This window comes from Lissotriton vulgaris, chromosome 11, assembly GCF_964263255.1.
Source record: "Lissotriton vulgaris chromosome 11, aLisVul1.2, whole genome shotgun sequence".
Classification (NCBI taxonomy): Eukaryota; Metazoa; Chordata; class Amphibia; order Caudata; family Salamandridae; genus Lissotriton; species Lissotriton vulgaris.
In genome coordinates this window covers 102477969-102503275 of record NC_141699.1, presented here as the reverse complement: position 1 = coordinate 102503275, position 25307 = coordinate 102477969, and the positions used below count along the sequence as shown (strand labels likewise).

The 25307-nt window shown below is 46.6% G+C and overlaps 1 protein-coding gene across 1 annotated transcript in view; it reads right to left on the bottom strand.

The window, feature by feature from the left end:
- The window catches only part of GGT5 (gamma-glutamyltransferase 5), a 237089-nt gene extending 230688 nt beyond the window's left edge, over positions 1–6401 (bottom strand). Inside the window, exon 1 of the mRNA XM_086942787.1 lies at positions 4181–6401. Within this exon, the coding sequence (XP_086798913.1) occupies positions 4181–4353 (173 nt within the window). The 5' untranslated portion in view covers positions 4354–6401. The remainder of the gene's footprint in view (positions 1–4180) is intronic.
- Positions 6402–25307: the final 18906 nt, after the last annotated feature.

The following is a 25307-nucleotide window of genomic DNA, read 5'->3' as shown; positions in this document are numbered from 1 at the left end:
GATGTGCAGAGAGTGGCACATGTGCACTAAAGATGAGCGAAACAAGCAGAGATTTGCAGAGAGTGGTACACATGCACTAAAGATGAGCGAAACAAGCAGAGATTTGCAGAGAGTGGCACACATGCACTAATGGAGAGCGATAGAAGCAGAGATGTGTAGAGTGGTGCATGTGCACTAAAGATGAGCGAAACAAGCAGAGATTTGCAGAGAGTGACACACGTGCACTAAAGATGAGCAAAACAAGCAGAGATTTGCAGAGAGTGGTACACGTGCACTAAAGATGAGGGATAGAAGCAGAGATGTGCAGAGAGTGGCGCATGTGCACTAAAGATGAGCGAAACAAGCAGAGATTTGCAGAGAGTGGCACATGTGCACTAAAGATGAGCGAACCAAGCAGAGATTTGCAGAGAGTGGCACACATGCACTAATGGAGAGCGATAGAAGCAGAGATGTGTAGAGTGGTGCATGTGCACTAAAGATGAGCGAAACAAGCAGAGATTTGCAGAGAGTGGTACACATGCACTAAAGATGAGCGAAACAAGCAGAGATTTGCAGAGAGTGGCACACATGCACTAATGGAGAGCGATAGAAGCAGAGATGTGTAGAGTGGTGCATGTGCACTAAAGATGAGCGAAACAAGCAGAGATTTGCAGAGAGTGACACACGTGCACTAAAGATGAGCGAAACAAGCAGAGATTTGCAGAGAGTGGCACACATGCACTAATGGAGAGCGATAGAAGCAGAGATGTGTAGAGTGGTGCATGTGCACTAAACATGAGCGATAGAAGCAGAGATGTGCAGAGAGTGGCGCACATGCACTAAAGGTGAGCGATAGAAGCAGAGATGTGCAGAGAGTGGTGCACGTGCACTAAAAGTGAGCGATAGAAGCAGAGATGTGCAGAGAGTGGAACACGTGCACTAAAGATGAGCGAAACAAGCAGAGATTTGCAGAGAGTGGCGCACATGCACTAAAGATGAGCGAAACAAGCAGAGATTTGTAGAGAGTGCCACACGTGCACTAAAGATGAGCAAAACAAGCAGAGATTTGCAGAAAGTGGCACACTTGCACTAATGGTGAGCGATAGAAACAGAGATGTGTAGAGAAGCACATGTGCACTAAAGATGAGCGATAGAAGCAGAGATGTGCAGAGAGTGGCACACGTGCACTAAAGATGAGCGAAACAAGCAGAGATTTGCAGAGAGTGACACACGTGCATTAATGGTGAGCGATAGAAGCAGAGATCTGTAGAGTGGCGCATGTGCACTTAAGATGAGCGATAGAAGCAGAGATGTGCAGAGAGTGGCGCATGTGCATTAAAGTTGAGCGATAGAAGCAGAGATGTGCAGAGAGTGGCATACGTGCACTAACGATGAGTTAAACAAGGAGACATTTGCAGAGAGTGGAGGGCACACACTAAAGGTAAATCCTAGAAGCAGAGATTTGCAGAGAGTGGCACACGTGCACTAATGGTGAGCGATAGAAGCAGAGATGTGCAGAGAGTGGCGCACGTTCACTAAAGATGAGCAATAGAAGCAGAGATGTGAAGAGAGTGGCGCACGTGCACTAAAGGTGAGCGATAGAAGCAGAGATGTGGAGAGAGTGGCGCACGTGCACTAAAGGTGAGCGATAGAAGCAGAGATGTGCAGAGAGTGGCCTGTATGCACTAACAATGAGCGAAACAAACAGAGATTTGCAGAGAGTGGCGGGCACACACACTAAAGGTGAATGCTAGAAGCAGAGATGTGAATTTGACGTGCGAGCACAGAAGGTGAGCGATAGAAGCAGAGATGTGCCACAAGTGGCGCACTAAAGGTCAGTGACAGAAGCAGAAATGTGCAGAGAGTGGTAGGCACAGGAAGAAGCTGAGTGATAGAAACAGAGATGTGCAGAATGGCGCACGTGCACTAAACATGAGTGATCGAAGCAGAGATTTGCAAAATGGCGCACGTGCACTAAAGATGAGCGATAGAAGCAGAGACGTGCAGAGTGGCGCACGTGCACTAAAGCTGAGCGATAGAAGCAGAGATGTGCAGCGTGGCGCACGTGCACTAAAGATGAGCGATAGAAGCACAGATGTGCAGAGTGGCGCACGTGCACTAAAGTTGAGTGATAGAAGCAGAGATGTCCAGCGTGGCACACGTGCACTAAAGATGAGCGATAGAAGCAAAGATGTGCAGAGTGGCGCATGTTCCAGTAAAGATGAGCGATAGAAGCAGAGATGTACAGAGTGACACACGTGTACTAAAGATAAGCTAAACAAGTAGAGATTTGCAGAGAGTGGCACACGTACACTAAAGGTGAGCGATAGAAGCAGAGATGTGCAGAGAGGGGCGCATGTTCACTAAAGATGAGTGAAACAAGCAGAGATTTGGGAGAGTGGCGGCCACACACTTAAGGTGAGCTATAGAGGTAGAGATGTGCGAAGAGTGGTGCACACGCACTAAAGGTGAGTGATAGGAGCAGAGATGTGCAGAGTGGCGCAGGTGCACTAAAGATGAGTGATAGAAGCAGAGATGTGCAGAGTGGCACACATGCACTAGAGATGAGCGATAGAAGCAGAGATGTACAGAGTGATGCAGGAGCACTAATGATGAGCGAAACAAGCAGAGATTTGCAGAGAGTGGTGCATGTGCCCTAAAGAGATGTGCGAAGAGTGGCCGACACACACTAAAGATGAGTGATAGGTGCAGAGGTGTGGAGAGAGTGGTGCACATGCACTAAAGGTTAGCAATAGAAGCAGAGATGTGCAGAGAGTGGCGCACGCACACTAAAAGTGAGAGATAGAAGCAGACATGTGCAGAGAGTGGCGCAAATGCACTAAAGGTGAGCAATAGATGCAGAGATGTGCAGTATGGCACACACGCACTAAATGTGAACAACAGAAGCAGAGATGTACACAATCACAATCACCATGAGTGATACAAGTATAGCTGCTTGAGTGATGCATGCACCCTCACCATGAGTGATACAAGCATAAATGCATCAGTGATGCATGCACACTCACCATGAGTGATACAAGCATAGATGTATAACACATGACATGATGCAGGTGCACTTAACATGAGCAATGCAACTTTAGATGTAAGAGTGAGATATGCACACATGCCATGTAATAGATAAGCATAGATTATATATAGGCGCATGCACCATGAGTATTATAAGCTTCAAATATAAGTGACATGTACACAGTTATCATGACATACAAGTATAGATGTACATAGAGTGATACAGTCACTCTTACCATAAGCGGTACAATCATAGATATATAACGAGTGACATACACACACATACTATGAGACACAAGCAGATATGTATAACAAGTGATATATGTACACGTACCGTGAGATACAAGTACAGGTGTATGAGTGATACATGCATACTCACAGGAGTTATACAAGCATAGTTAAACAAGCAATACATTCACCCTTGTCATGAGCAACGCAAGCATAGATGTAAAACGTGAAATGCATGTGCCCTTACCATGTGAGATACAAGCATAGCTGCACAACAAGTGATTTATGCATGTACCACGAGATAAAAGCACTGATGTAGAACGAGTGAGCCTTGCACACGTATCATGAGATACAACCCTAGATGTGTAACGACTGATATATGCACATGTACCATGAGATACAAGAGCAGATGTGTACCGAGAGATATATGCACACATACCATGAGATACAAGCACAGATGCATTACGAGTGATATATGCACATTTTACCATGAGATACAAGAACAGATGTGTACAGAGTGAGATATGCACACGTACCATGAGATACACGCACAGATGGATTACGAGTGATATATGCACATGTATCATGAGATACAAGCACAGATGCATTACGAGTGATATATGCATACGTACCATGAGATAAAAGAACAGATGTGTACCGAGTGAGATATGCACATGTACTATGAGATACAAGAACAGATGTGTACCGAGTGAGATATGCACATGTACTATGAGATACAAGAAAAGATGTGTACCGAGTGACATATGCACACGTACCATGAGATACACGCACAGATGCATTACGAGTGATATATGCACACACACCTTGAGATACAAGCACAGATGTGTAACATGTGATATATCTACACATACCCTGAGTTACAACCATAGATATACTATGAGTGATACATGCATGTCAAACATATGCCACAGATGCACACGTGTACCTGCCAATGTCTGAGCAGACAGGAGCGTCGGCAGCCACAGCAGCATGCTGGAAGCCTCCCGGACAAGGGGCCACTGGCTGCCGTGCCAGGATCACCAACAACACAACGACACCGATGACAATCCCAAGGGTGAGGAGGACCAAGCAGCAGCACCAGCTCCTGGATATGGCCATCGCGCTGCCAGGTACGAGCAGCTGTGGTGGAGCTGGGGGTTCCTCACACTCAGTTGCAGGTTTGTGGCTAACACCCCGCAGAAGTGTTGGGGATTCCTCACACTCAGTCCCAGGACTGCGGTCAACACCACGTAGAAGCCACTCTTTTTGGGGGGTCTGCTGGTTCTGTCTTTCACTGTGGTCTTCAGGTCCTTCTGAAAATCCTAAAAGGCTGGATTTCTTTATTCTCTCCAGATTCTCCAAGTCTAAGAAGCTGACTTGCGGATGCCCCCGTTCTTACCAGCTCTCAGGTAAGGCTTCTACTTTTCCAGTGACTGGTAGCCCTGTTAATAATCTATAGGCGATCTTTAGCGTCTATGTGCCTTCACTCTGCTATGCTTGTGCTGTTTAAGCCTCTGCTTTTTAGGGGTATGCAAGAATGTTAGGGTCCTCAGATATCACGCAGACTTTACCTCAAACTTTTACACAAGGAGCCCGTCTTGGTTCTTTTTATACACTGTCCTTCTGCTCGAGGTCTGTGAAGCTCTCCTTATTGGGGTCTGTGGTGCTTTCTGCCTGAGGAATGTCTGAAGTGGCCTCTTCCTGCTGTGGTCTGTACTTATTCCTGCAGGCGGTCTGTGCACTTTTTCTGCAGCGGATCTGCAACACTCTCCACCTGCTGGGGGTGTGTACTCTGCTGCTGCTACTGCTGGTTACTGCACTTTTCCTGCTGGGGATCTATAATAGTCTCTTCCTCCTTCTGGCGTCAGTACTCTGCTCCTGCCCGCGGTCTGTGGTACTCTCCTTCTGTGCTTCTTTGGTACTCTTCTCTATAGTCTACTCTGCTAAGAAATGGTACTCTCCTGTTCGGGCCAGTAATACTCTCCGTCAGCTGCAGGTCTGTACTCGGCTCCTGCTGTGTCTGTGGTATCCAGACCATCCCTTGAGGGGTGTGTGCTCTCCTCTGTTGGTGGTCTGTACTCTCCTTAGCTGAGGGTCTGTAATGTCCTCTGCTGGTGGTCTGTACTTTCCTCTTTTGAGGATCTGTGGTGTCCTCTGCTGACGGTCTGTGCTCTCCTTCTGTTTGGGCCAGTAAATCTCTCCTCCAGCTGAGGGTCTGTTCTCTCTTCTGCTGGGGGTCTGTATGTCTTCGGCTGACGGTCTGTATGCTCTCTGCTGAGGGTCTGCACTCTCCTCTGTTGAGGGTCTGTGGTGTCCTCTGCTGACGGTCTGTGCTCTCCTTCAGTTCGGGTTGGTAACACTCTCCTCCAGCCGAGGGTCTGTACTCTGCTGAGCTTCTGTAGTACCCCGACCTTTCTATTCGGGGGGGGGGGGGGGGCAAGGTCTGTACTCTCCTCTGCTGACGGTCTGTAGTGTCCTCTGCTGACGGTCTGTGTTCTCCTTCAGTTCGGGTTGGTAACACTCCAGCTGAGTGTCTGTACTCTGCTACTGCTGTGCTTTTGTGGACCACGACCTCCTTGACGGGGGTCTGTACGCTCCTCTGCTGGTGGTCTGTGGTGTCGTCTGCTGATGGTCTGTGCTCTTCGGTCGGTAACCCTCTCCTCCAGCTGAGGGTCGGTACTCTGCGACTGCTGTGCTTCTGTGGTACCCCGATCTTCCTGTACAGGGGTCTGTACTCTCCTCTGCTTGTGGTCTGTGGTGTCCTATAATGACGGTCTGTGCTCTTCGGTCGGTAACCCTCTCCTCCAGCTGAGGGTCGGTACTCTGCGACTGCTGTGCTTCTGTGGTACCCCGACCTTCCTGTACAGGGGTCTGTACTCTCCTCTGCTTGTGGTCTGTGGTGTCCTATAATGACGGTCTGTGCTCTTCGGTCGGTAACCCTCTCCTCCAGCTGAGGGTCGGTACTCTGCGACTGCTGTGCTTCTGTGGTACCCCGATCTTCCTGTACAGGGGTCTGTACTCTCCTCTGCTTGTGGTCTGTGGTGTCCTCTGCTGATGGTCTGTGGTGTTCTCTGCCGGGCTCGCGTGGATTCGCTCCTTCTACATGCACTACGGTATACAGTTCTGCTCCCAGGTTAGTTCGCGTCTCCGTTCGCCCGCCACAGCTCACTCCAGATCTTTCGCAAACAGCTTCTTTTTGGCACCGGATAAATTAATCTTAACTTCCAGAAGTTAACTCTTTCCTGCCTCCTACTTTCACTTTGACAGCCCAGCCCCACGGCAGCGTCTCTGCTACTGAACCCCTGCGGGAGGCCGTGAGGGGTCGGAATGCCATGCCTGTTAAGAATTTCTTTCTCACTTCTTCATCCCCCCCCCCCCCCCCCTAGCCCCCATCCCCCGGGGGGACCCTCATGTATCATCCACCACAATAAACCGGCTCTCCCATGTGTTTGTAAGGTAACCTGACCTGCAGCAAAAGACTCCTGAGGAAATGTTACTGCCTTAGACACCCTCCCCCACCAGCAGCTCTCATCCGGAGTGCTTGTAATAACCTAACCCCCCTCCCTCCACTACATACACCCCTTCACCCGGCTCCTACACCGCATTCCTCAATGCCGCCCCCCATCACCCTGCAGCCAGACCGGTTTTTACGCACACATCCCAATTTATTTATTTATTTTATTTATTTATTCGTTTTTATATAGCGCGGACTTTACCCGAAGGTGTCAGAGCGCTTCACAATAGGAACAGAACTGATACATGAGGAGAACATTACAAGTTAACAAATTACAAAAGCAAACGTTTAATTACATGAGGCAAAGGTGACAATCGTGAGCAAACAAAATACAAGAGGTAGCAAACAGTGCATTACAGGAGGAAAAAGTGACATGTGTGCAGGTTACAAAAGTGTACAAAGTACAAGTAGAGGTAAAATGCTACAATAAATCGAGGACACTCAAACACAAGAACAAGCGTTACGTAGGCAATGGTTGCACTTGTGCAAGTATCGAAAGCAAACAAAATGTAAGAGGTAGCAAACAGTGTGTTACAAGAGAAAAGGGACGTTTGCATGTTACAAAGAGTACCAAACACAGGTAAAAGGGTAATACTGCAATAAATGGCAGACTCCCAAACCACAAGAACACACTGGGAAGGCACTTCCATAGTCATGGAGAATAGAAATTTTCTAAACTAAAAAGGCCTTCCTTCAGATAATAGAGAGGGCATGAATTAACTTTGGAAGTGTCTTTGAAGGAGGAGAACTTTGAGGTCAGTTTTGAAGGCCTGGGAGGAGGTGGTGGTCCGGAGCGGAAGTGAGTTCCAGATTCTCACTGCGTTGCCTGAAAAGGATTGGGCCATCGATCTTTCCTTCTTGAAAGTGGGAGGTTCAAGCAGTAGATTTTCCGCATTTCGTGATGGTCTAGAGCCTCCAGAGAGTTTCAGTTTATTCGCCAGGTAGCACGGAGAGGAGGAGTGCAAGGCTTTGTGGGTGATGCAGGCAGGCAATTACCTTATCCAGGTTAGGAAAGGACTGAAAATGGGCCCGAGCACCAAAATGAAGGAGGCCCCCACATAGGGAGACCACCTAGCTAGCACCAGGGCAACCTCTGGGCAGTGCCAATAAAAATTCAGGACACAGGGTCAAAATTCAGGACAAAAGGTCATTTTTAGGGACACATCTGAGGACCTGGTCCATTATAAAACAGTGTAAAGACAAGCCTGCCCCTGCTAGCAAATACAGTTCCCACGGCAGGAAGTCGAGTAAATGTCAAGAAGTCTTAGACAACTTATCATCAAAACACATACACAATGTATCACCATACCGTGGAGGGCATACAATACAATACCCACAAGGGCATGTAGATATCTTTAATATATAGGATACAATATTCAATATATGTACTTTAAGAATATATAAATGTCTCATTTAACATCAGGGCACAAGTCCAAAAGAAAGAAGTGGGGGACTAACCTAGTTAATCAGTATGCAAGTGACAGCACAGCGTGTGGCATCATGGATCATGACATCATGGCGTGACATCACAATGCATGACCTCAGAGGAAGTGGCATCAGTTTTCGGCCGATTTTGTTACAGGGCAGATTTTGCAGCTATTCTGCAAACACGGCCCTGTAACAAAAACGACCCCTAGGGACCCAAAACCGGCCCCCCACCCATGCGGCGCACCGGGGGATTGCCCGGTGCCCGCTATGGCCAGTCCAGCCCTGCTGCTGAATGTGTCCTGGTGTTTACAATTCCACAGAGACGAGTTTAGCATATTTTTCAGTGAGGCCCAACTTCTTGTATGGCGTCCACCCTGTGACAATAGTGGGTGGACACCGTCCACCCACGTGTACCCCCAACTTGTGCCCTGCTTAACATATCAAATACATCACAACCCTGCACTACATGTCTTATTTTTTCATTCATAGAATCACTCATATCCTCACATTCCTCCACAACAAGCATCTGTCGAAAATCATGAAAGATATGAAATACAATACTTTTCTGCCAACCGACAATGAGTAGATATTAGGTATTGTATGTATAAAAGGGAAATCTCTCAACAGGGCAATGCAACTGGTGCGGCTACACTGTGCGCTGACCTGGAGGGGGCGCCGCTGACACAGTGTTCACAAAAGCTTTCAATTTAAAAGCAGCTGATGCAGAGTTCCTTGTGCATCCAGATTTCAGGCAGCAATAAAAATGTCAGGATACCGCTTGTGATTAATGGAGAGAAAGAGAGAGAGTAAAGGGAGCCAAGAGATGAAGAGGTTGAATAGAGAGTGAACAGAGGGATTATGTGAGGGTTCACTGTGCAATTTCCATGCCAGAGCATTTAATCTCAATTCTAATGCACTATAATCTTGAAAATATGGTCCTACTCTATTCTTTCCCTTTCACGCAATGCACTCAACAACTCCCCTTACTGCACTGTGTTGTCTGAAATGTTAGTAAATATATCCCACAAAGATTTGGCACAGGTGACCAGATTAAAATGTTGTCTTGGACCTTGCACAGTGCCCCACTGCCTTTTGGCCAGGGTTGAGCTACTGAAATGGCATATGCACGCAGACAGACAGAAAATCACTGTTTGTTAAGAAAGGGACACCTTACAAATAATGAGGGAGAAATCCATGGGATGTTCCAGCCAAGAACATTTGTCTGGCAGGTCACAGTGCGGCTCTAGAAGCTTCAGGGGCTTATATATGAGCCTTTTGCGCCGCCGTTGCGCCACTTTTTGTGAAGCTCCGGCGGTGTAAAAATTGTGCCACATTGCCCATATTTACAAAATGATGCATCTAAGTAGATGCATCACTTTGTAAAGGCCTCTGCTACATTATACCTGTGTCAGGTATAATGTATGAAGGGTGGACGTTCCCCCGTAAAAAAGGCTTGTAGAAGTGTTGCGGTCAGATTTTTCTGTGACACCTCTAGGACGCCACTGTGTCAAAATCTTCCTCACAGCAGGCGGAAGGGTGACGCAGACCCTTTCACATAAGGCTCGCCCCATGTGAAAAGACACATTGCTGAGTTGTGTCTGTTATCAGACACACCTCAGCAATGCACCACGTTTGTGCCTACAGATATGTCAGGAATAGTCACGTATCTGTAACTCCTTGCGACATGGAGCGCCACACACTAAATACGGCACATCAATGGTGTCGCAAGGAAGGCGCACTGAAAAATGTTGCATCGTGTGTTTTCACACAGTGATGCAACACTTTTCATAAAAAATGAGGTCCTTGGGGATCAGAGCACATCAGTCATGTTCTATAGGCTTTTCTACTTGTGCTCTTTGTTTTTCATTAACTGGAAATGTTGAAATAAAAACTTTACAGAAACACTGATTACGATAGAATTAAATCTCTCTGTTCACAGACTATGCCTTCCTACCAGCCGTCCCACAATCAGTTGCTGAAGTGCTTTTACCTCAGGGCCTGGGTCACGGCACAGGTTGCGGGAACTATAGCTATGCCCTCTGACAGGGCCGATTTTAGTGCTGGTGCCAGATGATGTGAGAATATTTGTTGCGCCCCCTACCTCCCAAGAACACCTTCTCATAAGATTCAATCAGTACCACCCTTCAATTGTACCCCTCTTCTCTACATAGACCTGCACTCATATGTAGTTAATTTCTTTAACACTGCTACTCATTCCAAGTATGTAGGGTAGAGGGAGGGGCGTGGCTACGGAGGCGACCAAGATGGCCACATCCAACTATAGCTCCGCCGGTCGGGCGATTGCAGCGGCTCTGATCCTGATGTGAGTGCCTCTCTCCATGCCTGCACCGTCCTCCAGTGGCCGGGGACCACCGTGACAGTGCGCAATGCCGATTTGAACGCTGGGGCCCTGCTGGAGATGCCGCCGCCGCCCGATGACACCAGGATCCGCCTTTGGCCTGCTATCCTCGACCGTGGTGCCGCCGGAGACAGGGTGAGTCCGTGCCCTTTGCTGCCCCTCGCCTGACCGCTTTGCCCATTTCGGCCTGCCCTGGGGTCTGCTCCCGCGTTCCGCACCTTGACTGCCGCTCCCCTGCATGGCCCCCGCTGCTAGGGCGGATCTTGGCCCATTGGGCCTACCGTGCTGCGTGAGGCCGGGGCCTTGAGTAGGTGAGTGTGCCGGTCCTGAGTGCGGCCGGTGTGGGGGCGATCCGGGGATAGGGTGGGGATCGGACATTTGTGGTGGGCTTGTGGCGGTGGGCGATTGGGTTTCGCCCCCTCGGCGCCTTGGGGGTGCTCCATTGTCGGCCGACCTGTAGGCCTTCTCTGACTCCCCTCATTCCCGGTTTGGGGCCCCTCTGGGTTGCACCTGTGGTCCTGATCGCTAGGCGTGGTTGGTGGCTGCCTGGTCTCCCCGAAACACGGCTGTTCATGCTTGCTGTGCCGGAGTTGACCTCTTGGCCTGCCTGACTGGTTGCCGCATTCCCTGGCCCTACTGCAACCCAGGACCGCTGACCACATCCTGCCGCAATTGGTTGCTGTTTGACCCCCGCCTGGTTGTCTTGCCATATTGACGCTGCTGCTACTCCTGCCTCTGGGTGCTGTCCCGACATCCTGCTGCTCATTACTGGTGGCTACCCTTCTCATCTTAGTTTGCTGCCCTTCTGGTTGCCTGGATTTATTCGTGGCTTTCACTGTGCCTCCACCACTGCACACGCAGACTTCCCTGCCCAGTCTCTGGGATCGTAGCTTTGCGCACCCGCCTTTGCCCACCTGGCCTGGCTGCACCTTCTTGTCCTACCACATGTGGCCTACTTAGTGGTTTAATTACTGATCTATTTCCTCACGATCCTTGATCTCCGTGTTCCCCGCAATGATTAAGAAGGACCCTAGGCAGTCCAAGCTCCAATTTGATAAGACGCCGGGTGCTGAGTCTGATGCCACGGCGGACTCGTCCGCAGGGGCTGTACCCCTCAGGACGCAACCGGCTCGGCCTCCCTGGCCGATGCCATGCTGGCTGAAATGAGAGCAGGCTTTAAGGCTCTGGATGCCCGGTTCCATGACCTGGATAAGTAACTCGCCGACATGAGCGCGTAGGTCCAGGGCCACGATCGAAGACTAGATGTGGTTGAGTCCAGGGTATCAGATCTTGAAGATGGGGTTGCCTCCTCTTTGAAACAGCTGGAGAGAGTCGAGAAGATCCTTAAGGAAGTGGCTATAAAAAATGAGGATTTGGAGGCCCGGGGATGCCGCAATAACAAACGCGTTCCCGGCATGACGGAGACAACGGCCACTGGTCGCATGGACTCGTTTGTGGAGCAGTTTCTTTCTGATCTTTTTGGCAGGGAATCCTGCACCCAGGGCTTTGTCATTGAGCGTGCACATCGATCCTTTTGCCCCCGCCCAAGCCTGGATTGTCTCCCAGACCAATCATCGCCAGGCTCATGAACTTTCAAGATAGGGACACTGCCCTACGCACGGCTCGCAAGATGGGTGAGGTCCAGTGGCAGGGGAACAGACTCTCTTTCTTTCCAGATTTCACCGTCATGGTGTAGGAGGCCAGGCGCAAGTATCAGAGCATCAAAGTAATGCTTAGAAATCTGGGGCTCCGCTACGGCATGCTGTATCAAGCTCGTCTCAAGGTGGACATTGATGGCAGGCTGAGGATCTTCGACACTCCGAACGCAGCACAAGAGTTCTTTTGCGACTTCAAGAACGATAAGAACGGGGAGGCGGGTGGGTCTAGATCTGCTTCTTCACCACTGCAGGCGTCGCAGTCCAGCATAGACCTCTTCTCCCCAACAGGGACTGGCTAAGTGCAGTTCGTTTTGTTATGCTCCTTTGTGGTGTCCTATTGACATTGGCTCTTTCACATTTTTTCATTTTTTCCGCTTATTATGATGTCTGATTGCTGCTTTGCCCGACTGGCATGGCGTTGCCATGCCCCATGGTTAATACCTCCATGGTTTGCTTTTTGGGTTGCTATGTTTGGGTTTGCCTCTTTCTGGGGAGTGAGAGGTTGGATGGAGGGTGGTGGGGGTTTATGTTTTGCTTAATGAGGATTATTCCAATTTGCAGAAGATGAGGTCTGATTTATGTGATGCATTTTTACATTGACCTCCTTTTTTTGTCGCAGTATAAATGGTACAGTTAGGGAATGTGCCCGGTCCTTCCGGGCTTTCGCTATTAACGTGGAATGTGCGTGGCCTGAATAATAATAGGACACACTGACAGGTTTTGAATTAAGTAGCCCGACACAAAACGGATATCCTCTTTATGCAGGAGACCCACTTGGCTGGCACGGATGTTACTTCGATGGCTTCTGGGTGGGACCCACACAGGTTCTTTTCTAACTGTAGCACGTATTCGCAGGGTGTTGCCATTTTTGTACACAAAAGAGTTCAGTTTGCACATTGTGCCACGCATCAGGACCCCAATGGCCGGTTCTTGATAGTTACTGGTCTGCTGATGGGACATAGGGTTACCCTTGTATGCGTATATGGCCCGAACACTCATTCTCCTTCCTTTTTTCATTCCCTCTTAACCCGCCTCCTCTCTGTGGACACCGGGCTTCTGATCCTGGGTGGGAACTTTAACCTCCTTTGGACCACTCTAGGGACAGTACTGCTTCTTCACCTGCCTCCAAATCCCATGCCCGACTGGCCCTTCGGAAGATTTGCACACAGTACGCCTTGGTAGACGTAGAGTCCCATCTGCACGCACACCATCCTGCTTCCTCTTACTACTCTGGGTTCCACAACACCTGGACCAGAATTGATTATTGGCTGGTCTCCCCCGGAGTTGCGGGCTGGATGGGGTCAATCCTGACTCTCCCCCACACTCTTTACGATCACTCCCCGATGATCCTTCAGTTATTTATTCCCCGTGCGGGTGGTTTTGAGCAGCAGTGGCGCTTCCCCGACTGTGTTTTGATGGACCCTGTTTTTAGAGAGGAAGTCAGACAGGCTATTGAAGATTATTTGGACCTAAACACTGGTTCTGTTGACACCTGGGCAGTCTTATGGGAAGGCTTTAAAGCTTATATAAGAGGAGTCTGTATCTCGAAACATATCGGAGTACTTCGCGATCTGCGCTCCACTTTGGACCGGATCGAGAAGGATATTGCTGCAGCGGACCGCAAAATGCTTACCTCTCCCTCTGAATTTCTTACTGCCCGACGGCTGGAATTGTGTGTTGAGTTTAGGGACGCTGCTGATAGGGAACTATCTTTCCTCAATAAGCACTGCGTGGCGCGACGGTACGAGGAGGGTGAGCACCCGGGGCGCCTATTGGCCAACACATTACGCCCCCCGGAAGCCCCACATATATCATCTCTATGACAGGACTTGATGGCTCCCCCATCCACTCCAGAGAGCATCGTGGAGGCGATTGATGCCTTGGGCGTCTTCTGCCCCTGGACTTGACGGCTTTTTGCCGGACTTTTTTAAAGCATATAAGGACATATTGGTGCCGCTCTTAGTTGAGGTCTATGCCGAGGCCCTTGAAGTGGGTATCCTCCCCCCGACATTTCGAGAAGCGGTGATCATTTTATTGCCCAAACCCGAAAAAGATCCTATGCTATGTGGCTCGTACAGACTGCTGTCCCTGTTAAATTTGGACTACAAGATTTTAGCCAAGGTTATTGCCGTTAGATTATCACTATTGATGGAATTTATCATCTCCCCTGTGCAGTCGGGCTTTGTTCCCCACAGGTCCACCTCCCTCAATCTCCGGACATTATTTACCGTGTTGCACCGTATTGAACCTTCCACTCCTGCCGCCGCAATTTTACTTGATGCAGAGAAAGCATTCCATTCCCTCGAGTGGCCCTTTTTTCTTTCAGTCATGCGTCGTATGGGCATGCCGGAGTGTTTTATCGCAACTGTTACCCTATTAGACACTAAACCCATGGCCCGGTTGCGTCTTAAGGCACTTTGTCTGACCCTTTCCCTTTGTCGCGCGGCACCAGACAGGGCTGCCCTATGTCCCCTCTCCTCTTTATTTTAGCCATGGATCCTTTAGCTCGACAATTTCAAGAAAAACATCTACAGCGCGGTTTGCAATTTTGCACGGGTCCCCTGTTGCTTTCAATGTACGCAGACGACACGGTGCTGTATGTCCACATGCCTCAAGACAATCTGTCCCTGTTGATTTGGGAAATCACACAATTCAGCAATTTTTCCGGGCTCCATATTAATTGGCACAAATCGGTCATTTTCCCACTTACAGCCGGTACCACGCCTTGGCAGTGTGAGTTTCCGCTGGAATGATACGATGACTCAATTAAATATCTTGGCGTCCACATTCATCTTGACACCGCCTCGGTAATCCGCCTTAATTATGGCTCCGCCATTGGTGCATTAGAATCACAGGTCACAAGGTGGCTCCGATTACCCCCGTCCATGGCAGGTAGAATCGCTATCATTAAAATTGTAGTTTTGCCCCGCTTCTTGTATTATTTTAATAACATTCCTGTTCCTCTAACAAAGGTCTTTTTCACGCAGATCCGCTCTATTCTGATACGCTTGATCTGGGGGGATAAGACACCCTGTGTCAGTTGGAAGATCTTGACTTTGCCACCGGACAGAGGGGGGGGCTACTTGTTCCAGATTTTTATTTGTATTATTTAGTCGTGCAGTGTTGCTACGCATACGCCTGGTTCCATCCAGACGTGTTTCCCGTATTTGAAGGCAGAGGCAGACCCGTTCTCCCGAGACAGGTTCTTACGCTCCTTCCCACCGGCTTCCCTCGGGACCCCTGAGACAACCAAACAGTCTCCACCACGTGCTGGGCTTGGATGAGACTGCGTAGACTTTTTGGATTAGATCTTTTGTATTCCCCAGCCTTACCCTTGCCTAACGCCTCCCTTCTCCCGATCACTGGGGAAACTTTGGTCGAGCGCACTTTGGTGAAATTCAACATACGTACCCTCGGAGATTTGTTCCCGGATGGGCATGTATTCTCACTGACAGAGGAGGCTCGAATTAGCGAACGCTCCTTTATGGATACATTCATCCTCACCCCGATACACTCTGCTTTGAGAGCCAGATTTCCTTCATTCTCTTTGGCCCCAGTTCAGACCCCTCCCCTTACCTTGCTGATTCAGAACTCAGATGGTGCACACCTGATTTCCAAATACTATAAACAGTGTGGTACGCTTAAACCTATAGATGACTCAATGTTTCGGGCTGCTTGGGAGGCGGACTTGGGTGAACCGATCTCAGATGGTCGGTGGGAACAGTGCTGTAGAACCACGACTGACGTCTCTTTGAACAGTCGACATAAGTTGCTTCAGTTTAAATTCCTTCGCCGGATGTATTTCACTCCGGCCCACGCACACTGAATTGACAATTCCAGGCCACATCACTGTCGGAAATGTTTGGCCTCCTTTGCTGATTTTGCACATTTACCCTGGGCCTGCCCTAAAATACACCAGTATTGGCTGGAAGTCCACTCCACCTTGGGAGATATATTGTCCATGCTACTCCTTCCTACACCCAAGATTGCACTACTGGGTTATGTGTTGAACTTCCTAAGAATGTTCGCAGGTTAGCTGCACTTGGCTTCCTTTTGGCCAAACGGGAGATTGCATTGCTATGGGGCAGTAAACGTGCCCCTAGGCTCCGCTCCTGGTTAAATAGCCTAGCGATCTGTAATGTGAATTGCGAGGAATTTAGTACTTTACTCCCCAACTCTTCCAAGCCAATCGACATTTGGAGCCCATATAGGGATTACATCTCCCGGCGCCAGTTAGAGCATGATTCTCAGGTACAAGCCGGCATGACCCCTACCGGCGTGGGTTAGATCTCTACAGACGCCAGAGATGAGATGTGGGGGAATGGTTTACAACATATTTGCACTGTTTTTTGTATTTGTCCCCGATAGTACATACTGTTTTCAGCTATGTCACAAGATTGTTTATTCATTGTGTGTATCACATTGTTTTTTGTCAAGTACTCATGTATCGCATTGCCTTTTGTCAACATGTTACGTATTTTTGTTAAGTTTGATATGTCTTTTAGACCTCCCACGAATGTCACATCATATCATTATGTCGAATGTTTATTGTTATGTCTTTTCTTTTTGCAAAATTGGAAAATAAAGTATTAAAAAAAAGTATGTAGGGTAGAGTAGGGTGTTGAGTGGGTTATATTACACACATATTATAAAGACACAATGGCCTGTATAAGTGTGTAAACCAATGTATAGCATGGTTCACTGACAGAATATGGATGTAAAAAATATAGAAGTAAAAAATATTGATGAAAAAATATAGAATGCAAAAATATCGACTCCCTATATTTAAACAGGTAAGTACAAAAATATCCCAAAAAATATTGATGTAAAAAAATATAGTTGTACATAATATCGATTATGTATATATATTTATATATATGTATACATATGCATATATATATATAAAAATATTACATATGTTAAATGATACATTTAATATTAAAAGATAATGTAGATTTAATATAAATTTTAAAAATATATAAAAAATAAAGTTAATTAAACACACATATATAAATATATATTTACTTTAAAACAATTACTAACTATTGATTTTAATTTATTCTATAATTTAAAAATTATATTAAAATTTACAAATACATATATATGTATCAATAACATAACATCTAATAAAAAAATTCTATTATAAAATAAAACATGAAACTCTTAACAAATTTTGAAACTTACATTTCCCACTCCAGTGAGTGCAACAGTAGGTAAAGTGTTGGATAGCAGATGGGTAAAAATGACTATTTCCACTCCAGTGAGTGTAGCAGTAAGGAAAGTGTTGGATAGCGGAGGGGTAAACATTACTATTCCCACTCCAGTGAGTGTAACAGTAGGGAAAGTGTTGGATAGCTGAGGGGGTAAAAATTACTATTCCCAATCCAGTCAGTGAAACAGTAGAGAAAGTGTTGGATTGCAGAGGCGTAACAATTAATAGTCTCACTCCAGTCAGTTCAAAATTCAAAACAAACAAAATATTAACAACAAAAATCTTTAAGAAACAAAATAAATAAAAAAATATATAAATATGTTAACAATTAAAATACAAATATAGTTGATATTCAAAATAATAAAAAACTTATTATAATGTTAAAGTCATATGACAAATACCTACAATTATATTAAATAAAAGAAAAAATAATTTCCAAACAAATAAATATTTGAATTAGAAATTATTTAGAAACAAAACATTAATTATTACATAATTTCTTTTTATTTCCTACCCTATAACATCACGTAATTCACAACCTACATCTAAAATTGTTTTTAAAATGTACTTCCTTAATTAATATAATTAGGTACCAATTAAAGAAATAGTATTAATTAAAAGCAAATGAAAACTCATAAAAATTAACACTTTACCCCTATAATCCCCACAACCCACACCTAAAATTAAACTGTAAAAAAATGTATTACACAATTAAAGTGTATTTTCAATTAAAAAACGAATGATAAAGTAAGTAAAATTAATTTACTCCCCACACTGTATCCCTATAACAGTAAAGCCCACACACAAAAAATATAAACAAATACGGTAATTGAATCTCAATTAATTAATTCATATTAATGATCAACGAATTAATAATTAAACATATATTCATTCATTCATTCGATAACTTTATTTCGGTCACAACGGACCATAAAAGTGCAAGATAAAATACATATATAGCAAGAATAAAAAAAAAAAATAACAGGAACCATACAGATTCAAGCTCAATCGTAAAAATACACATATTTGCAAAATTAAAACTGTAGCTTCATCCATCAACATAAAACCTGATTAAACATTGGGTTGGTTATCGAAAAAGTTCATTACAATAAAAAACTGAAGTAATTCCTACTGCCCAATGGCTTCATTAATGTATTTCCTAGTCTGTGCCACATTCCATTTAGAAAACGCGAGACAGCTAAAATAATGGGGGGTGCGTGTCATATTTAAGGACTCTAAAAGCTTGAACACACTGACTAAAGCCTACATTTCTGCAGATTGATAGCACCCAACGTTTACGTACAACCTGGGAAGCAGAGCAAAAAAAAAAAAGACATGAATTTCATTTTCAATGTTATATTTGCAAGCTGGGCACTCGGTGTTCTTATTGCTGTCCCATTTACATGTAAACACCCTAAGTGGAAGACTACCCATCTGAAATTGCATATAGAGTTTCCCTTGCTGATGATAGATAAATCAGATCTAGAAATTCTTCCTTTTTGTAATCTTCTTTGATTTGGAGAAACTCAATAGTCAATCTTCCCACTGTAGGACTCGCATGGAGGGACGATAGATTATGGAACCTAAAATGGTGAACTAACTCAGCCCTGGTTAACGCCGGGCAAGCTACGTCCGGAGTTATCCCAGAGCTCAGGTAGACCAATCCTAATGCTAGTTGCCTTAATATGGGTTAACCACTGGATTTTCTTGTTTTTCAGTGCATCTCAAATCTCCCAAAATTAGTTTTTATAACAGACAAGTTCAGGCACTGACCATAATCTTCTCCAATACGTTAAAGGGCGTAGTGCCATCAATGGGGAGTAGCCCTAAGTCCATACGAAGGGGTACTAGCAGGGTACTCACTGCAAGACCCAGAAATTCCTCATGAATTGATGTTCAACCTAAATGAGGTTGGTGGAATTTTGGTATCCCCATAGTTCTTCCCCGAACAAACAGGCTGATCTGGCCTGTAGTTTATAAATTTTAATGACGGGAGCAGCAGGCTTGAACTCGGACGCTCTGTGCAATTTCTGGATCCCCCCCACCACTTTGGTTAGCTTAAGTCCGGCCTTTGCTGACTGAATATCCCATGCCAGATTTTCTCCCAGAGTGATGCCCAAATATTCAAAGGTCTTAACTCGCTTCAATGGGATTCCACCCAGAAGGGGATTTGGACGTGTCTGCCTGCGAGGATTAAAAGTCATAAATTATTTTTATCTAGATTTATCTCCAGGCCCGAAATGCACAGAAGTCAGCAAAACCATCCAGGGTTCGTTGGATGCCCGTTGCTGTCTTTGGACAACAGCAAAGTGTTGTCCGCGAACATCAGGGTGGGCACCCGACCTGAAATTAACCTCAGGCATCAGTGTTCTTTACTCCAAGAAGGTGGTCAATGAGACCGTTAATATACAAACAGAACAGGGTGGGGGCCAGGATGCACCCCTGGCGCACCCCCTGGTTCACCGGGAAGCGGGCTGACAGTTCTCCATACTTCCCACACCTGACTTGCGCATAAGTATCAGTATGGAGCCTTATCAGCAAGGTAAGGTGGTAGACCAAGTTCAAGCAGTACACTCCACAATGTATGTATGTATGTATGTATGTATGTATGTATAGGCATTTATATAGCGCACTACTTACCCGGAGGGTCCCAAGGCGCTTCGACCGCTGCAAAACCCTTCCTGGCTTCCCTGAGAGATGGTCCCTTAATGGGTATCTCCAGGGTGAGACCAGGCATCCCCGGCGGTCTGGTGGGGCCGTTAGTGAAGATGAGGCAAGCTAATGCCCAGAGTTGCCGAGTGTGATCGCTGATCAGAGTGGGCACCGAGGCGAGAGAATTATCGAGTCCGCTGACCCTGGTCCAGAAACCTGCCGCGCCGGGAATCGAACCCTGGTCCCGGGCCGTCCTCTGCTCTCGGGTCTGCCGCCTCTAACCAGTGAGCCACACTCCCTAGGGACCAGATCAAACGCTGACCTCAGGTCAACGAAGATTAGGTAGAGGCTGCTACCCTCCACACTCACGTTTTCCAATACAAGACCTGAAGTCTAAATATCTGGTCCACAGTCGATGTACTACTCCTGAAAACAGTCTGAAAAGGGGTCAAGATCTCATTTTCCTCCATCCAACTCTGGACTCTGTCTAGAATAACCCGTCCCATCAATTTTTGGGTAACATCAATCAGGCTAATAGACCTGTAGTTAGACGGTTTAAAGAGGACAGCCTTTTTTGTAGATAGGGACTATTTCTGCGCCCCGCCAGGTGTCCGCCGGGTCCATGCCCTTTAATATGGCATTAAAGAGAACACATAAATATGGAGCCCATATTTTCAGTTCAGACCGTAATAAGTCCCCGGGAGCCTATCTAAGCCCGGCGCCTTATTGGGTACTAGTTTAACAATGACAGCTTCCACCTCAGAGGAGGTGATCTCCCAGACCCCCTCCAATCGATTCTCATGGGAGAGGCCTGAGAGTGGGCTTAGGAAACCACCATCACCCGATTATGCATACAGAGCTCCAAAATGAGCTTCCCAGGATGCTGCAGCTATATTCGGTTTAATTGCCATTCTATCAACCCCCCCCTCAGAGCTAACAATTGCCCAGAAGGATTTGACTTAAGTGCAATTCTAAGATCATCCCATTTATCGGCTTCCCACTTTTTCTTTTCCTTTTTGATGACCCGCTTGTATTTGAGCCGACAATGCTTAGTCCTAATCTTATCCTTTGCTTTTACTGCAAATATCAGATCTTTTTTTGCTTTCCGAAAATTAGCGTTATACCAGGGATGAGCAGAAACCGGTTTTACCTTTTTTTTTCCTTATGGGTAAAACACATCAAACAGTTCCAAAGTCAACTGTTTGTGTATTTTCAAAGGCTTGTCCTCTAGTCCCAAATGCAAGGCAATTACCCCCACCTCACCCATGTCTCTTAAATGGGGCACTACCCTTTGGTATATATTTGCAAGTTTTTCCTGGGAACCTTGTATGTGTGGCCATTTAACTCTCCGCCTGTTGTTAGTTAGCGAGAGAGGATGTTCTACAGGGTTGAGCTCGGGAGCAGGATTAGACAGGCCCAAACTCCCTGATCTAAGCGTCATAACAAGGGGATTATGGTCACTATCTTTCCTTGGATAGATCTGAAAATCCAAAACCATATCCCATAATCTGGATTCAACCAGGATGTAATCCAGAATGGAGTTTTGCCCTTCTCTATTAAAAGTCGATTGGCCAGGTCTATCCGATTTTGTCCTCCCATTGCAAGCCCTCAAAGAGGACAAAAGAGTAAGCGAATTAATTTGGAGGACCAACGGCGCCATGCTCTAACTACTGGAATTTGAGGTTGATAAGCGTGGCTCAAATCCACCTGAGTGACTTACCGCACTCACCTATAGTCGCTATATAGGAAGTCAGCCGGACAGTGGAGAAGAATAAACAAAAGTCTTTATTAGGCCAAACAACACTCATATGAGAGGGCCCTGTCCGACCTCACTCCTAGGAGTGCGAACGAGAGGACTGACTCTCTGCATCACAGCAATACATTATAATGCAATACAGTAGCGAGGGGTACGCCCCTTGTGGAAAGTTACCGAGCCTTAGACCAGTGAACAATGCTCTCATAGAGCAGGCATCTGCACCTGCAAGGGATACATTATTATCTTTACTCAAGGCCATGGAGCTAGGCTTCAGCGTCTCTGGGTATGAGAACATTACTGATAAAGAGACTTGTTAGTTTCGGCCACAGTATGCTGAGAAACGAAAACTGCTGTCTTAGTACATTTCTGTATTCCTGCGGGAGGGGCATATGAGCGAGCAGGGCCCGCAGGCACAGAGGGTTACACAAAATGGTGGCACACGGGCTAAGCTAAGAAACTAATATGATCACACGTACATTTGAATATAAGTAAAAAGCAAGAATAGTAATTCAGCATAGATGCATATACGAATTTCATTAGTTAGTCATATGATGCTAACTCGCACATCATCATAGGGTAATTAGGGCATCGAAAAGTGAATTCTATCAGCCCCTCCTTTTAGCATCATTGGCTAACTATAGCCTCATTTATTTGCAAAAAGGTAGTGCCGACATCCATTCTATGGGCAGGACTTTATTTCTTTAGTCTAGAACATCTTCTGCGATGAACATCAACCAACTTGCATCAGCAGGAATTTCAGTAATCATAGAAGTGGTATATTGACCAGGTAACTTCTTTTTCGGACGTATATTCGCAGCACACATTGAACAACATGGAGGGAGGCAGTATATGCAAAGGCAGCAAGTCAGTATTACGCTCACCACACCAACCAAACCCATCAATATTTTCCAACCCCAGGAAGAGAAGGCACCCCAGAGCCACCCTTGTAGGGACCATGTCCCATTATCCTGATGTAGTTCAGTCGCTAATCTATGTAATTTCTGTACTGCCAAGTTAACAGTGGGGGCGGAGTCAGGTATATAAACACAGCAAGACGTCCCGATGACGCGACAGGCCCCGCCCCTATCAGCCAATATGACGTCAAGCACCATCCTGTTCTGGATCGTAAATAATCTCATAGCCTGAATCTCAACAGATATGTTAGTCGTAATGTCGGCTTCAGTTAGAACTACCTTTTCCATTACCCTAGACAGTCGCCTAATAGCTCTGCTGTTAAATATTGGACCCCAGATAGGAAGCAAACCCTTCGAAAAATCAGTCCATTGTTGGTACGAGGTGTCCGTCTGATCGACATCATCTACCTGAAGTTCCCTCCTTTTACGCTGCTCTTGTGGCTGCTCCTGAGGACTGGGGAACCGACGATGAGTTTTGTGGTAATCAGAGGGAGCCACATACACAGGGGGAATCATATAGGCCAGGTAGCACACCCCACCCCAACCCTCGGGCAACCATAAGTATCCATTATCACCGCAAACAAAATAGATACTGGGTGGGGCTATCAAAGAGGGGCTAATGGGCAAGCGTATTGAAGCAGTCATATTACAGGAGCTATTACCAACTTTTATGGGACCCTTTCCCTCTATACAGAAAAATGGAGAAGGACCCACCACAGCCAGGGGTATCAGAGACTTGGAACTGTCGTTACTCTTCGGGGGGTGCCTGTAGGACAGAGTGGCATTCAATTTCAGGAAACTATCCCTAAGTCGGTCAGTATCATTTGGTGTCAAGAATCGACCCAGCCTTTTCTCACATGTCTCTATAAAAGTCTGGTCAAAACGTCCATCGGTATATATTCGTCCAAGGGAAGATGGAGGCAGAGGGCGTACTCGCATTGTCATTGTCCACCCCCTATTCTGCAGTCGAGGAGTCAGGGAATCTGGCTGCTGGAAGTATTTGACAAGACCTATGAGAGTATACCACCCCACACAACTATTCACTGGCGTCAAAGGGAGGGCAAGGAATCTGTCTTTCTTATAGGCAGCAGAAGGTAAAAGCCCACAAACCCAACAATCTGTCAAGTTAGTAGTGGCGTGTGCATGGTGTAAAGTCTTAATAAAAACATTGTCTTTATAGCTTTTTCGTAACATTCTTTCACCATAATCAACAGTAATCATATTATGTTCAGGAACGGCAGTGGGTGTGGGTGCAAACACATGAACGGGGTAAGCTTTATCCAGGAAAAACAATATTCCAAGAGTCACTAAAAAGGCAATCAAAACAATTATTATGACCACAATCTTTCCTTTTCGGGGAAGGGCCAACCAGGGGGAATCAGGCACAGGTCTTGGAGGAGCCGCAAAAGGCTGCTCCTCATCAGGAATGGGCCGCCCAAAGGGATACATTCTTAATATCCGTTCAAAATATATCAAAAATCAAAAATGAAAAAAACACTTCTACTAAAAAAATAGTCCCAGACAATCCTCAACCGGCCAGAGGGGTTCTTCAACCCTAAAAAGGGATCTTCTCCCTGTGTCCTTCAAAGCCTCACAGGCAGGCTTTTACCGTCCATACCTAGCTCCAACGTCGCTGTTCAACAACAATTTAGGATACAAGTGAAGCACTTAATTCGGGCCCCGCACCACTCTATAGTCTCATAGCACACAATCTTCGGCTAAACACCAGGGCTCTTACAAGTCCATCCCTACCACTAAATCTTCTTATGCAGAATGTCCACTAAGCCCTTCTTCCAGTGTTTAGTCCATCATATTTCAGTACTGTTACTTATTTTCTTCGGGGCCTCAAATTGTAACGGGTGCTCCCTGGCACTTCGGGATCAGTGAACAAAACAGGTGAATCTGTGGCAGATGCTGAACTCTCTGGTGTCTCTTCACTAGTGGCAACAGGAGTAGTAGAGCTCACTGAATTCTCTACTCCGCTTCGCTCTTCTCCAATCAGTGAAGCATCCGAGAAAGGAACATACCTCGGGATAGACTCATTCTCCTCGTCAGCAATGCCATCCTGTACCCATTTGTCATAGGGCAACGGGAGCGGGACCCTCTTCACATGTGAGGCATGTGTCCACGCCTTCCGTCCGTCGATCCGAAGTGCAGTGCGGGTGGTGAGGAGCACCTGGCGCGGCTCCGACCACCTTGGCTCCAGACAAGACTTCCGCTGGTATCTTCTTACGACCACCCAGCCCCCTGGGTGGATGGAATGTCCAGGCCCCTCTGGTAACGGCTTCAGATTGTCTGCTACCTGCTGGTGAATAGAACGAAGATCTTTACTCAAAGCATACAGGTAATCTGTCAACAAAGGGTATGGCACTTCAGAAAAACATTTAGGCCTGGGCACTCCCCAAATATTGGCCGGTCGGCCGAATACCACCTCGTGGGGGGAGACGCCCATTTTCGCATTCACAGTGACTCTCGTTGAAAGCAAAGCTAAGGGAAGGGCGTCTGGCCAACGGAGACCTGTACTCTCACATATTTTGGCCATCTTTAGCTTGAGCGTGCCGTTAAACCGCTCCACAAGTC